Genomic DNA, 13,649 nt, shown 5'->3' with positions numbered 1-13,649 from the left:
AAAAAGAGTGTCTCGTGACTGCAGGGGTTATTTCACCTGTTGCATTAAAGTGCAGCTGTAAAATGTGATCTATTTCCTCTGGACCCATTGCTAGGACAACGCAGCAAAGAACCAGTGTTAAATCTTTAGGCACTTTGTTACTAGCAGCCTGCCACAAAAACACATAATTTGTCCTCATTTCTTTAGTTGAAAGAAAGATTACACAGTTTGACAGGCATATAATGGTATTTTTGCACCGGCAAGGTTATTTCAAATAACTGTTATTACAAAATAACAAGTGGAGGAAGAAGTGGCTGGCCTTAAAGGGTATCTGCTGCTGATGAGTCGTATCTGAAAGTCATATCCTCAAGAAAAGGAAAATCCAGCAAAAACCTCACACAGGACCTGATGCATCTGACCTCCAGCTGATTAGATAGATGTGAACCCAAAGGCAGACGATGGAAACAGAATCTTATTTTAAATTGAAAGTGTACCGTTTATTTTGGCAGAAACACAAAAACACGGATTTCAAACCAAACTGGGGAAACTAAGGCAAGGCAAGGCAAGTTTATTTGTACAGCACAATTCAACAACAAGGTGATTCAAAGTGCTTTACAGAGACATTAGAAACAAGAACAAATAAAAAGCATGATTTAAAATTGATTAAAACAAGCAAATAAACTAACTAACTAATTAGCAAACAAACAAACAAACAAACAAAACAGTATATAAAATCAAAACAGATAAAATCAGAACAGTAGATAAAATCAGTAGTTAAATGTAAGTTTTGAAATTTAAGCTTAAAAGTGTGGATTTGGTGCTTTATTCAAATGCAGCTGAGAACAGGTGAGTCTTCAACCTGGATTTAAATAAACTGAGTGTTTCAGCTGATCTGAGGCTTTCTGGGAGTTTGTTCCAGATATAAGGAGCATAAAAGCTGAATGCAGCTTCTCCGTGTCTGGTTCTGACTCTGGGAACTGATAAAAGACCGGATCCAGATGACCTGAGGGATCTGGAAGGTTCATACTGGGTCAGGAGGTCACTGATGTATTTTGGTCCTAAACCATTCAGAGCTTTATAGACCAGCATCAGAACTTTAAAGTCTATCCTCTGACGGACAGGCAGCCAGTGTAAGAACCTCAGAGCTGGACTGATGTGGTCCACTTTTTTGGTCTTAGTGAAGACTCGAGCAGCAGAGTTCTGAATGAGCTGTAGTTGTCTGACTGATTTTTTAGGTAGACCTGTAAAGATGCTGTTACAGTAATCAAGCCTACTAAAGATGAATGCATGGACTAGTTTTTCCAGGTCCTGTTGAGACATCAGATCTTTTATCCTAGAAATATTCTTGAGGTGATAGTAAGCTGACTTTGTTATTGTCTTAATGTGTTTTTCTAAGTTTAGGTCTGCATCCATCACTACACCCAAATTTCTCGCCTGGTTTGTGGTTTTTAGATGTATAGATTGAAGTTCTCTGGTGACCTGTAATCGTTTTTCTTTGGCACCAAAGACTATTACCTCAGTTTTGTTTTTGTTTAGCTGGAGAAAATTGTGGCACAACCAGTCATTGATTTCCTCAATGCATTTACCAAGAGCCTGTACAGGGCCTCGGTCTCCTGGTGACATTGTGATATATATTTGTGTGTCATCTGCATAGCTGTGGTAGTTTATTTTGTTGTTGTTTATAATCTGTGCCAGTGGGAGCATGTAGATGTTAAACAGAAGGGGGTCCCAAGATGGAACCTTGGGGAACTCCACATGTGATACTTGTCTGCTCAGATGTGAAGTTACCTATTGATACAAAGTATTTCCTGTTTTCTAAGTATGTTTTGAACCAGTTTAGTACAGTTCCTGAAAGACCTGTCCAGTTCTCCAGTCGTTTGAGTAATAGGTTGTGGTCAACTGTATCAAATGCTGCACTGAGATCCAGTAAAACTAGGACTGACATTTTTCCACTGTCTGTATTCAGACATATGTCATTAAACACTTTGGTCAGAGCGGTTTCAGTGCTGTGGTTCTGTCTAAAACCTGACTGGAAGGCATCGTAGCAATTATTCTGTTTTAAGAAGTAACTGAGCTGTTGAGAAACTGCTTTTTCAATGATCTTACTTAAAAATGGGAGATTTGAGATCGGCCTGTAGTTGTTCATTTGTGTCTTGTTAAGATTGTCCTTTTTCAGTATAGGTTTGATTACAGCAGTTTTTAGTGATTCTGGAAACACACCTGATAATAAAGAAAAGTTGACGATTTGTAACAGGTCTGACTCTAAAGTCTTTGAGACCTTTTTGAAAAAACTTGTTGGCAGGACATCTAAACAGCAGGAGCAGGAGTTCAGTTGACCTAAGATGTCCTCCAGGTCTTTGCTGTTAATAGGTTGAAACTGTTTCATGATGTTTAAACAGTTTTTTGGTGGACACAGTACATATCCTGGATCTGCTGTTGATGTACCAATTGCTTGTCTAATTTTTTGGATTTTTTCTGTGAAGAATTTGGCAAAGTCATTGCAGGCCATGGTCGAATGAAGTTCAGCTGCCACTGACACAGGAGGGTTTGTTAGCCTGTCAACTGTAGAAAATAAGACCCGAGCATTATGGCTGTTTTTAGTGATGATGTCAGAGAAGTAGGACCTCCTTGCACTCCTCAGCTGTAAATTATAATTGTGAAGTTTCTCTTTAGAGATGTCATAATGAACCTGGAGGTTTGTTTTTCTCCATCTGCGCTCAGCTTTCCTACACTCTCTTTTTTCATTTTTCACCAGTGTGGAGTTTCCCATGGAGACTTTTTCCTTCCAGAGATAACCTTCACCTTAATGGGAGCAATAGTGTCCATTACATTTAACATGTTAGCATTGAAGCTATTGACGAGCTCATTGACTGACCCTCTGGACAGGTCAGGTGTTAATGGGAAGACCTGGTTAAAAATTGCACTACTGTGTTCAGTTATACACCGTTTTGTGATCACTGTTGTTGATATATTTGTGTGGGCTGAGATTTTAAACACAGTAATGATCAGACAGGCCCACATCAGACACAGTAACCTTTGAAATGCTCAGGCCTTTGGAGATCAGTAGGTCAAGAGTGTGTCCTCTATTATGTGTGGCCTCTGTTACATGCTGAGTCAGCCCAAAGTTGCCCAGAGTGTTACTCAGGTCTTTAGTCCCTTTGTCCTGAGGGTTGTCCACATGGATGTTAAAATCCCCAACAATAATTACACAGTCAAAATCAACACAGATCACAGACAGCAGTTCACTGAGGTCATTAAAAAAGTCTGTGCAGTATTTGGGAGGCCTGTAAACATTAAGAAACACAACTTTGGATGGGGCCTTCAGCTGTAAAGCCACATATTCAAAAGACTGAAAACTTCCAGGAGATAGCTGCTTACATTGAAATGATTCATTAAATAAGACAGCAACCCCTCCTCCTCTCCTGCTCGCCCTGACCTCACTGATAAAACTGTAGTTAGGAGGGGTCGTCTCGATGAGAACAGCTCCACTGTTACTTTGGTCCAACCAAGTTTCAGTTAAAAACATAAAATCAAGGCTGTGCTCAGTGATTAAATCATTAATTAAAAATGTTTTCCCAGCTAAAGATCTAACGTTTAATAAAGCCAACTTAAGTGTTTTAGAGGTATTACTTGTCCCCTCGTGTTTGGGAGCAGTCTGTGGCACACAAGGTATGTTTACTATGTTTAAAGATCTTTGAGAGTGCAGCTCTCTGTGTTTTGACCAGGCCACAAGTCTCCTGTCACCTAAAAGTACAGAAATTTTAAAACCTTCTAGTAAACAGGGTCCCAGCTTCTCCTGGGAAAAGTCACCACTGCCATAATCCTCACAGCCCAGACCCTTCACATATCACATATCAGACTGCGGAGACAGGGCATGAAGAGGAACTAAGGGGGGCGAGGCTGGGCAATGTGACTTCGATTGCTCTGTTGAGGGTGGGGCTCGATGGCGAACCTTTGGCCGCTCTGGTGGGGGGTTTATGGGGGACAAAAAGGGATTGGGACGGGGGGTAGATCTGAGCCCAGCATTGACCCGCTCCATCATCTCCTCAGTGAATTTCAGGTGTGGGGAGGAGGGAGAAAGGGAGGGGGAGGAGGGTGATGGCCTGTCAGGGGTTTGGGGGACTGGGGAAGGTCGTGGTCCCTTGTCCTGGTCGTTGGTATTGTTGAGGGAGTTGGAGGCAAATAGGGACCCCTCTTCTTGCCTTAGATGTCTTTCCTTTCTGAGGCTCTTCCCGGGTGGGGGCAAATGGAGCTCCTCCTCAAGGTTTCTGCTGGGCTTTGTCTGTTCTTGGAGTACTGTTTGTTCCTCTTTATGAGATAACTCCTCGTTTATCTCAGCCTTGGCACCAAGCACAGATGGATGACGTATGGAATAAAACAAGTTGGAGGTGAACAGTTTCACCCCTGACTTGTTAAAATTAAATCCATTTGCTTTGAACAGATGCCTGCGTTCCCAAAAAATATTAAAGTTGTCGATAAAATGCACTGAGTGGGTTGTGGTCACTGATATAAGCCATTTATTCAGTGTAAACAACCTGCTGAATCTCTCGTCTCCTCCTCTGACCGGCGGTACAGGTCCACTGATGAATACAGCTGCATTCAGAGAGTTTACAGTATTTAATAATCCAATAAAGTCCCGTTTCAGAACCTCCGACTGTTGTTTGGACACATCGTTTGACCCTGTATGCAGAACAATGTTTGTCACAGTTGGATATTCATCTGCAATTTGAAGAATTCTCTCCTTCAGGTTGTTGACCATATCGTTAGGAAAGCAGAGGACTTTAGTGTTCTTACCGCACATCCTTTGTACATCCTTTACGGCAGAGTCACCCACAATCAGAGTTTCAGGCCTAGCCTTTAGCTTTCCCTGTGGTCTTTTGCTATTCAGCAGATTTTCAGACCTTATTTCGCTGCTTTTAGATGGATGGTTGTCCGATATAGATCCAGGGTCCTTTGATAGTGGAGCAAATCTGTTCTGCAGTTTCACATTCAGTTGTTTTGGAGGTTTGTTGTTATTCTTCCTATTCGCGGTTGTCCAGTCCTGTTTCCTCCCGTATACAGGGGTAGAAGAGCTTCTCTGTCTCATAGGAAGTGAAAGCCAGTCGGTTTCAGAGAATTCAGCTTGCTGTGCCCTGCCTGTGGTACGTCCTCCCCCTTCCAGGAGACATGATTTATGTCTTGGTTTTGCACCAAGACAGTCCAAGGGGGGATTATCACTTGAGGATTTATAATAATGCACAGAGTCTACTTTCTTGGTCATGTTATCTGTGCTCCTTAGCTGTGTACTAGCTTGCTCATCGCCATTGTTTTGAATCAAAGGCAAGGTTGTTTCATTTCCACACAGTCCATTTACCTCCACGTTTACTTCTAAGCGATGAATTTTTGTCTCCAGTACTGCAATCTTCTGCAGGAGGCTGTGGTAGTCATCTGTGGAGAGGGAAGGCATCTTGTTGCTAGTTAGCCTAGCGGTTAGCCCCTTTCCAGGCTATTGAGGCTGCTCGGTGCCCAGACGCTGTAATCAGGCTTCAGCTGTGTCTAGGCCACAGACACACGGAGCGCTGAGGATAAGGTAACTATAAAAATGTTGCTGTTTCTGTTAAGAACACTTTAGTCCTAATGATCTATGAGTGTCCAGAAGCTATCACAGGTAACCTCATAAGGAAAAAAGGGAAAAAATCAGCATAAAAATCAATAAAATCAATAAAAGAAGCAAAGCATTAAAGAGCAAAGAGATGAAGCGTCCACACTCACAAAACTAAGCAAAAAAACCACTAAAACCAGGGGGATGGAAACCAGGAGGGAAACACAGCTAGTGCTAATCACACACACAGAAACTGAACACACTATACACAAGACAAGGAACTATCCAAATAAAATTGGAAACAGGAAACAAAAACAGAAACGCAGACTAGACACCAGAGCTGTGGAAGAGCAGACATGAAAACTTAACTAGACGTGGAACACAGGAGGAGGCACAGTAACAAATCTGGGAACAAGAAATCACTAAATACAGGAGAACGTAGGGAGCTAGAACTACAAGAGACTAAACCATGGAAAACACTAAATCGAAGAATATACAAAACCCAGAAAAACACAAACACTGGCTCCCAGACTCAGTACCATGACATCATGAGATTTTGATCCACCTTGAAGTGCAATCTGGAATGCATCTGACTGGCAATAGCTTCTGTAGATAGAAAAACACACAGTGGAACACCATCAGTCATTGATTGGCCTCCCCAGTGCCCAGACCTGCATATTACTGACGCAGTGTGGGATCATGCTGACAGAGAACAGAACAAAAGGCTGAAATGTCCAAAGAAGAGCTTTGAATGCCTGGAGAACTGTTCCTGAAGACTACTTAAAGACGTGACATAAAAGCTTGGCTAAGAGCATTCAGACTGTGTTGAAGAATAAAGTTGGTCATACCAAATATTGACTTTCAGGCTTTTACACAGTTTCTGCCTTAAACACCGTTTTTCCACGTATGTTTGTGCATCTTTCAATAAATCGTTACACCTTTTGTCCTTGCAAAATAAAAAGAAATGAGGAGTTTCTAAAGTGTTTTTCGGCAGTACTATATGAGCGATCGTTGAGTGTCCACAGGTGCAGACAGTGACCTGCTCTGTAACCTTTTCCCAGGAGACGAGTAGTTTTGTCAGATTTGAGGGTTTTTTTCTTTGATTTTTTTTCGTTCAGCCTTCTTTTCTGTTATTTGGTGACACAAATAGTTTCCCTGAAGAGCTTGTTAAAGTCTGTGATCAGTGCAATTTTGGCTGCCAAACATAGGTTTGCACCTCCACTTACTCAGCCCACATCTTTAGCACGGGGTGGTGTGCTGCGCTATTTCTATCTTTCACAATTTTGCTGAGTGCATCTCTACTTTGTTAAAGCTCAAGTACAAAATTACAAAAAGAAATCTGTCATTTTCAGCTCTGTCCTCACCTTGATGAATGAAAAAAATGACTGTCAGTCTCTTTGAAAGGTTCTGGAAAGAACTATAGACTAAAGGTAATAGATGTTACTTGGGTTCAAGAACTGTAGCTGAAGCAAGCAGTGTTTTTATTTGTCAGCCAGTAGAACATGGCAGATCACTTAGACTGTAAAATACGAGGCCTGCTTTGAAAAACACCACCAAGAAACATGTCAGAGTGGATACCCCAGCATTTTTCTAACACAAGTTGATTTAATGATATTTTATTTGTCAGTAATCGCCTTTTCCCCCCTTCAGGCATCATTTCAGTAAACAGCCGTCGGACCCCTTTCACAGCCAGCGGGGAAAATGAGATCCTGGACCTGGAGGGGGACCTTTATCTGGGCGGTCTGCCTGACAGCCGAATGGGCTTGGTGCTCCCGACTGAGCTCTGGACAGCTATGCTCAACTACGGCTATGTGGGCTGTGTTCGGGATCTGTTCATCGATGGCCGCAGCAAGGACATCCGGCAGATAGCTCAGTCGCAGAACATGACCGGCATCAAGTCTTCGTGTAGTAAGGTGACGGGGAAACAGTGTGACAGCAACCCCTGCAAGAACAACGGGGTCTGTAAGGAGGGCTGGAACCGCTTCATTTGTGACTGTACCGGGACCGGCTTTTGGGATAGTACCTGCGAGAGAGGTGAGAGTCCTTTCCAGCCACTTTCTGCGTACTGTTTGTCTTGCGTCTTATGGTGATGATTTTAAAATCTTACTGCCTTTGGCAGAGGGTTTATCGGTCTGAGAGTACAAGACCTTTAATGCGGCTGACTCAGCTCTCCTTCTATATTCTAAAAACCATTTCTTCAGTGAGCTTATGGAGCGGTGTTTTGCTGCTTTTAGACAGTATATTGTGCATCTTACAAGGTGCAGTGGTTGACAGTGAAGTAGCTTTGCAGAGTTCAAGTATCTTTTCTGTCTGTTTTTCTAAATATGGTTGAAAAGTGGTGGCGGTGTAGCTGCTGCTTACTAACTATAGATTTTCTAAGGGTGTGGACAGCGCTCTGTTACAACAGAAGTGTGACTTGGCACACTTGGTTCACATTATTTATGGAAGGATTTGCTGAAAGATTTAATAGGAGGGTTTTCAAGCATTTTCTTTCCTGGGAAAGATTCTAGAGAGAAATTGAACTTTTCCCAGTTGGTGAAATGGGCTCTCCTTGTCTGAGTTTTAAGAGCTTGGCCACATAAAGGTTTTATGAGATGGAAAGAATAGGGACACTCCAAGCTGTGGGAGAGTATATTATTGGACTATTGTTCAGATTGCTCTTGACTCTTTCACTGTTTTACAAAGATTTTCAGGATTCAGTGGAGAGATTTAAGTACTTTCCCAAGAACTCGAGGCCCGTAAAGAATCGTACGTGTATGACGGATAATGAGCATCTAGAGAGTAGGTGCTTAAAGCCAGCATTAGGTGTGAGTGTAGCATGTGGGACAGTATTGACTGATTAACGCATTCAAAGGGGGGAAATCAAAATGTACCCAATGTAGATGTAGGTCTGTTTTGTAGTCATTGGTTTGGAAAATGCATTCAGGTGGAGACAGAAATTTGTTCCCTTTTTTGTTGCTGATACTGCATGTTTACAAAAAAGAAATCATAAAGTAGCTCAGAGTTAGAAAAGACAGATCAATATTCAATAATGTACTATCATAAATAATTTTTCTGCAAAAGTAAATTTTGCATTGCAGTAATGTGGAGAATGTTGAAATGTGAAAGAGGTGAAATTCCAGTGGGAGCTGGCTCTTTTCATCGAGTTAACCTTGTGCTAGTCCGACTGCTGCGCCTGGCGTAGTGTGGACGTCCGTCATGTTTTATTTGCACAAAAAAAGGGGAAAAGAAAAAGCCAGATGTGTGAAGCCAGCTGTGCCTGGCTAAAAACCACTCAGTCAGTGAACTTCTGTCACCTTAAACCTTCGGGAAGAAAACTTATCACTCGTCTTTGTCCTGCTCTGCTCCTTCCCGCACATCAGTTTCATAATTGTCATATCTCTGCATTCATGCAGACCGTTTGCCATTGTTTGACAACTCAGCAGGTCTGCCTGAGAACAAAGCTTTACACTGTTCAGCAGTGGATTGTTTTGGGGGGTTAAATAGTGAGGCTTGAGGTGTAATGACATGGTGATGTTCCTGATGCTGTTATGACTGAGTGAATGCATCATCTTTATGTGTTATGCTGCTAGAATTTGAGATAATGTTGGACTGCAACACACACAGCAGCTGAAACAGGTATTTTTCATGGCCACTCCATAATGGTTTGTTTCCTGATCCTGGTGAGAACGATGTCACTTCACCAAATTCCAAAACAGTTGAAATGATGCAGTCTGTTTTGGCTGTGGAGCTTTTTTCCTTGAGGGTATCATTTGGATTTTCATGGCTTGGGTTTGGAGACTAAAGTTTTTTGTTGTTTTTGAAAGATAAGCATTAACTGTTGATGACTGTTTGTCCGTTGAGTGCATCAGGCAGTGCTGTTTGTTGCAGGCAGCTACCACATAATAGGATGTCAGGATATCTTGGCCTTTAGTGCTCCAGTTTTTTAATTAGCAGGCAACTAAGAGTACCACTCCAACTTCACACTTGCCAACAGCAAATATCATGAAAAAACAAACAAACAAGCAAATAACTGTACAGCTGCATATACAATGATCTCCGACATACACACAGTGTTGTATAAGCAGCCCACTCACTGCATTAACCTTAACAAGCTAAAGTTATCGTGATAAGTAATGAAAACATCTCAGGTTATGAACATTTTACGCCATACTGTTAATTTAATGTTTGCATCTGAAACTCACACTGCTCTTGTAAATGCAGAATTCATCACCGGCTTTGAGGTGCACTGATGGTGAGCGTTCAGATTCCCGTTTTTTAATTCTGGTCCATACTGTTTGCTTTCTGCCTTTTTGTTGTCTATAGCCTGTCGATATCCATCCTCCTCAAACACAAAATATCTCAATACCCAACTCTTAGTCATACGCTGCATAAAAACATGGATGGATCTGTTTCTGAAAGGCAGTGCATGAAAAGCCTTAAAGCTGCGTCTTCAGACTCCTGCAATACAGCGTGATGATCATTTAGTAAATTATGGTGAACAGATAATTGAGCAGTGTCGTTCTTGGTCATATTCACCCACTTCAGGACTTCACAAACCAGCATGGTTAAAGAGTCCTGTATATCTTTATGTCTTTCCTTTTTCTTTCACTGACCTGCTGCTGGATATTGTACTACACAAAAACAGTTTACTTGCGATTCCTCCAGCCTTCTCTTAAGAACTCAGTCTTTCTTCAGATGTAGAGAAAATTTCAACCCAAAAACTAATTATATCAAATCGGTGTCTTAATGGTAAAAACATGGACAGAGCTGCCTCGACATCCTTCCCACACAGTGTGTTGTCCTTGTGGTCTGGCCTGAACCATGTCAGCCAGAGCTCCTGTTAGTGCAGAGGCACCACAGCTCGATACTGTAGCCCTCTCAGTTTGCGGCTCACTTTCTCATATTGAGTGAGGCTAGCCACCCCGCAGAGGAGTCTCATCTCGGGCTGCTGGTATCAGTGATCTAATTCATTCAGTCGCTAACCAAAGCCCGCGACCACAGGTAAAGGGCCGTAGAGAAGGCTGAGCAATAAATTGAAAGCTTTGATTTGTAGCTGTCAAAGTGAAGACAGATCTCAGTGTTACTCCCTAAAGGTGAATTATTGCATTTAGGTCCTCTGCAGTGCTCACTGTTTGTTTTGAATAGGAACTCCTTTGATTTGAGCTCCTTGTTCTTTTTTAGGTTTTGTGGCTTCATACTCGTGTTTGACCTTTAGCTGCAGGCTAAACATGGGAGGTCACAGTCACATTAAAGCCTCTTCATTACATCAGTGGTAAAAAAAAAAGAATCATTTCTCAAGGCGTGGATGTTAGCAGACGGTCTACTACTGCATATTCTCACACTGAAGAAAAGAATACATCTGCCTGTTTAGAAAACAGTAGCCCTTGATTTAAGTGATCCTTTGATTTGAAATGTTGGGCTTGAAACGGCATGAGGTATTTTCTTTTTCTCAAAATGAATGCGTGACACTTTAGACTGAATGGGATTATATTAGTCATGCTGGTAGAGGAATTTATTTTCCTTCTCCTCCATGCTTTTAAGCAGACCCTGGAGCTCCCCGGTGACAATATCAAACAACCACTGAGATGTATTTGCACATGGCGCTCGCTATTGATCTCAAGCACGCTATACAGTACAGCGGAGAAGTGCGCGTGTGTGATGAGACAAAGGGTGAAATGATAAAGATCAGCACTCTCCCAGGGAGTGTAACCAGGCTTATGCATTTACATCACAATGTTTGGCCTTTGCTTGTGACTTTTCCATCTAATGTAAATAAGCTTGTCTTTTGTTTGTTGGAATCAGCCTCAGACTTTTGTTTTGTGATATTTTAGTCAAATAGATTTCAACTCCTGAAGTCAGAGACTTCTCACACCAGCAAAGTCAGAGTTGGGTAAATCAATAAAGTATGTACACAGGTTTCTCAGATAATGACTGTCGTAATGCACCGGTGGTGGGAAGCACAGTCAGTTTACTCCAGCCAGGCAGCTGAACAGATTCATGTGTATTTGGGTATGTGACGATAAGAAGGGCAACGTTTATTCATCGCCTCCGTGTGGTCTCAACAGAAGAAGCCACTTTCTTCCACTTTTTTCCCTCTGGTTCTGTATTAACATCTGAAATGCGACGGATTGTTTTAGATAAGATCCAGTTTTGAATGCAGCTTGTTGACGTGCTAGAAACACTTTGAGATTAGCTTCAGTCCCATTTGCCACAAGTGTTGAAACGTCTTAACTGCAGCTCTCTTGTTAAAAAAATAAGGTGCACCGACTCACAATCAAAGAAAAGTTACTTTAATCACTACTGACCAACAGTACTGCACAGTGATGGTCAGAAACAACCAGCAAAATGGAGTAGTACAGGAGCAAGTTCAAGACACAAGCAAAGCCAAAAACAGAAGGATTAATCAAATTAGAGAGTAGCACACAAGCAGGGGAAACAGGCCATTTATATATTGAAGCCAATGGGAAATAAGAAACAGGGGCGGAACAGGTCACAGGTGAACGTAATCAGGATAATCAGACTGCCTGTCAAAAATGGGAAACGACCTAACAGACACATCGCTAAACACAAAGACAAGACAACTCGCTCTAAACATGAAGAAGGGAGAGAGGAACGCTGAAAGATGAGGGTGCAAAAACAGAAGGAAGAAGCACAGAGGGAACGAAACATGCCAGAAATAACAAACTCGGTGCAGGAACTGAAGCTAAATTAAGACTAAGAATTGGAAAAAAGAATTAGGGGAGTAAACCATCCAGCACTCCATAAAAACTAGAAACTACAGCTCAGCATGTTAGTTGAAAAAACATGAATTAACCTCCTAAGACCCGAACTCTTCCACTGCATGCATTTTTAATTTCTCTTTGATATTTGGGCTGATTGGGTCCCGATGAATGTAAAAACAAAGAATTACCAGATTTTGTTTTTTACCTAATTTTTGTTTCTAAGAACATTTGAGCCACATATGAGGCTATTCGGTAGAACAGTAGCAATATAATGTCCTCGTAAGTGGATATCAGGCCCTTGTAGAGCAAAATTGAGTATTTTGGTCTAAATAACCCAAAATGTGATGTCCACATATGTAGATGCCAGGTCCTAGGGGGTTAAAAACAAATAATGGAAACTGGATCCAAATATAAGAACGAAGCCTTTAAACAGGAAACCCAAACTGCAGTATATAGCTAACAATGCAAAACTCCACAGAACCCCAGGACCGTGACAGATTTTGTTTTACTGATTAACTAATTCTTTGTGGAAGTATTCTGCAGCACCACGGGTGGAAGTGGAAAACCTCCTCCTTATGTACCACTGATGGTTTTTAGCAGAGGAAAACCCAGGTCCCATGAAAGTAGTTTCAGCCCATTTTTCGCTGATTATATTTTTGGATCTCAAATAATGGAATCATCAGAAATGAAAGTCTCACGATGATTTCATCACAGTTGTATTGAATGGAGCACATCGCTCCGTGTAATTCCTTCTCTTCCACCGGGAGCTAAAAAGCAGGCAATTTTCTTGCTCTGTTTACTAGAACGAAAATGCAACCTGACAGATATTTTAGACTCTTTGAGGAGATCAAAGATCGTACCAGGCGACATTAACAGACAACAGCACTGCTGTCTGCTTGCTGCTTTCTACCTAGTATCAGTGCCGGGTTTAGTATACAGATGATTTCTGCCTTTTATCTGTTTTTTTGTTTCCGTTTTCCTATCATATTTGTTCCCTTTCTTGTTTCTCTCTTGATGTTCTTCCTTCTCTTTTACCTTCCGCATTTCCCATTTTATCACTTCCCTCTCTCTTCACCCCCACATATACTCCCACCTTTTGGCAAATCTGCTTTAACCTCGCCCATGAGACATGACAGCGCCTGTGATCAGAGGCTTGCCGTGGTATGGCACAAACAGATGTAGTGTCAGCATGGTAGCTAGAGTGTGTGTGTGTGTGTGAATATGATGAATAAAAAGCTTTAAGTCTCATCATTTACAGTTTCTTGTGACCATATGTTTCTGTGTCTTCACACTGTATATATTTGCATCCATTATTATGATTAACTCCAGTAGGCCTGTGTGAATGCATGTTTGTATATGCCAGCCAAGCAGCGCCAAAGCCGAAC

The 13,649-nt window shown here is 41.7% G+C and overlaps 1 protein-coding gene across 7 annotated transcripts in view; it reads left to right on the top strand.

The window, feature by feature from the left end:
- The window catches only part of nrxn3b (neurexin 3b), a 323,392-nt gene that overhangs the window by 99,244 nt on the left and 210,499 nt on the right, over nt 1-13,649 (top strand). For all 7 annotated transcript variants that reach the window (XR_015125118.1, XR_015125117.1, XM_086264903.1 and 4 more), the window contains one exon: nt 7,211-7,594. Coding sequence is in view for 5 of the 7 variants with exons in the window: in XM_086264903.1 (XP_086121029.1) it covers nt 7,211-7,594 (384 nt within the window). In the remaining 2 variants the exon portion in view is untranslated. The remainder of the gene's footprint in view (nt 1-7,210; nt 7,595-13,649) is intronic.

This window comes from Aulonocara sp. 'chitande type north' Nkhata Bay, linkage group LG15 (genome assembly GCF_057382095.1).
Source record: "Aulonocara sp. 'chitande type north' Nkhata Bay isolate Kocher_YH1m ecotype deep benthic linkage group LG15, A_spYH_male_GT1.1, whole genome shotgun sequence".
NCBI lineage: Eukaryota > Metazoa > Chordata > Actinopteri > Cichliformes > Cichlidae > Aulonocara > Aulonocara sp. 'chitande type north' Nkhata Bay.
The sequence above is the reverse complement of the archived record's forward strand: the minus strand, read 5'-3'. Positions and strand labels throughout refer to the sequence as shown.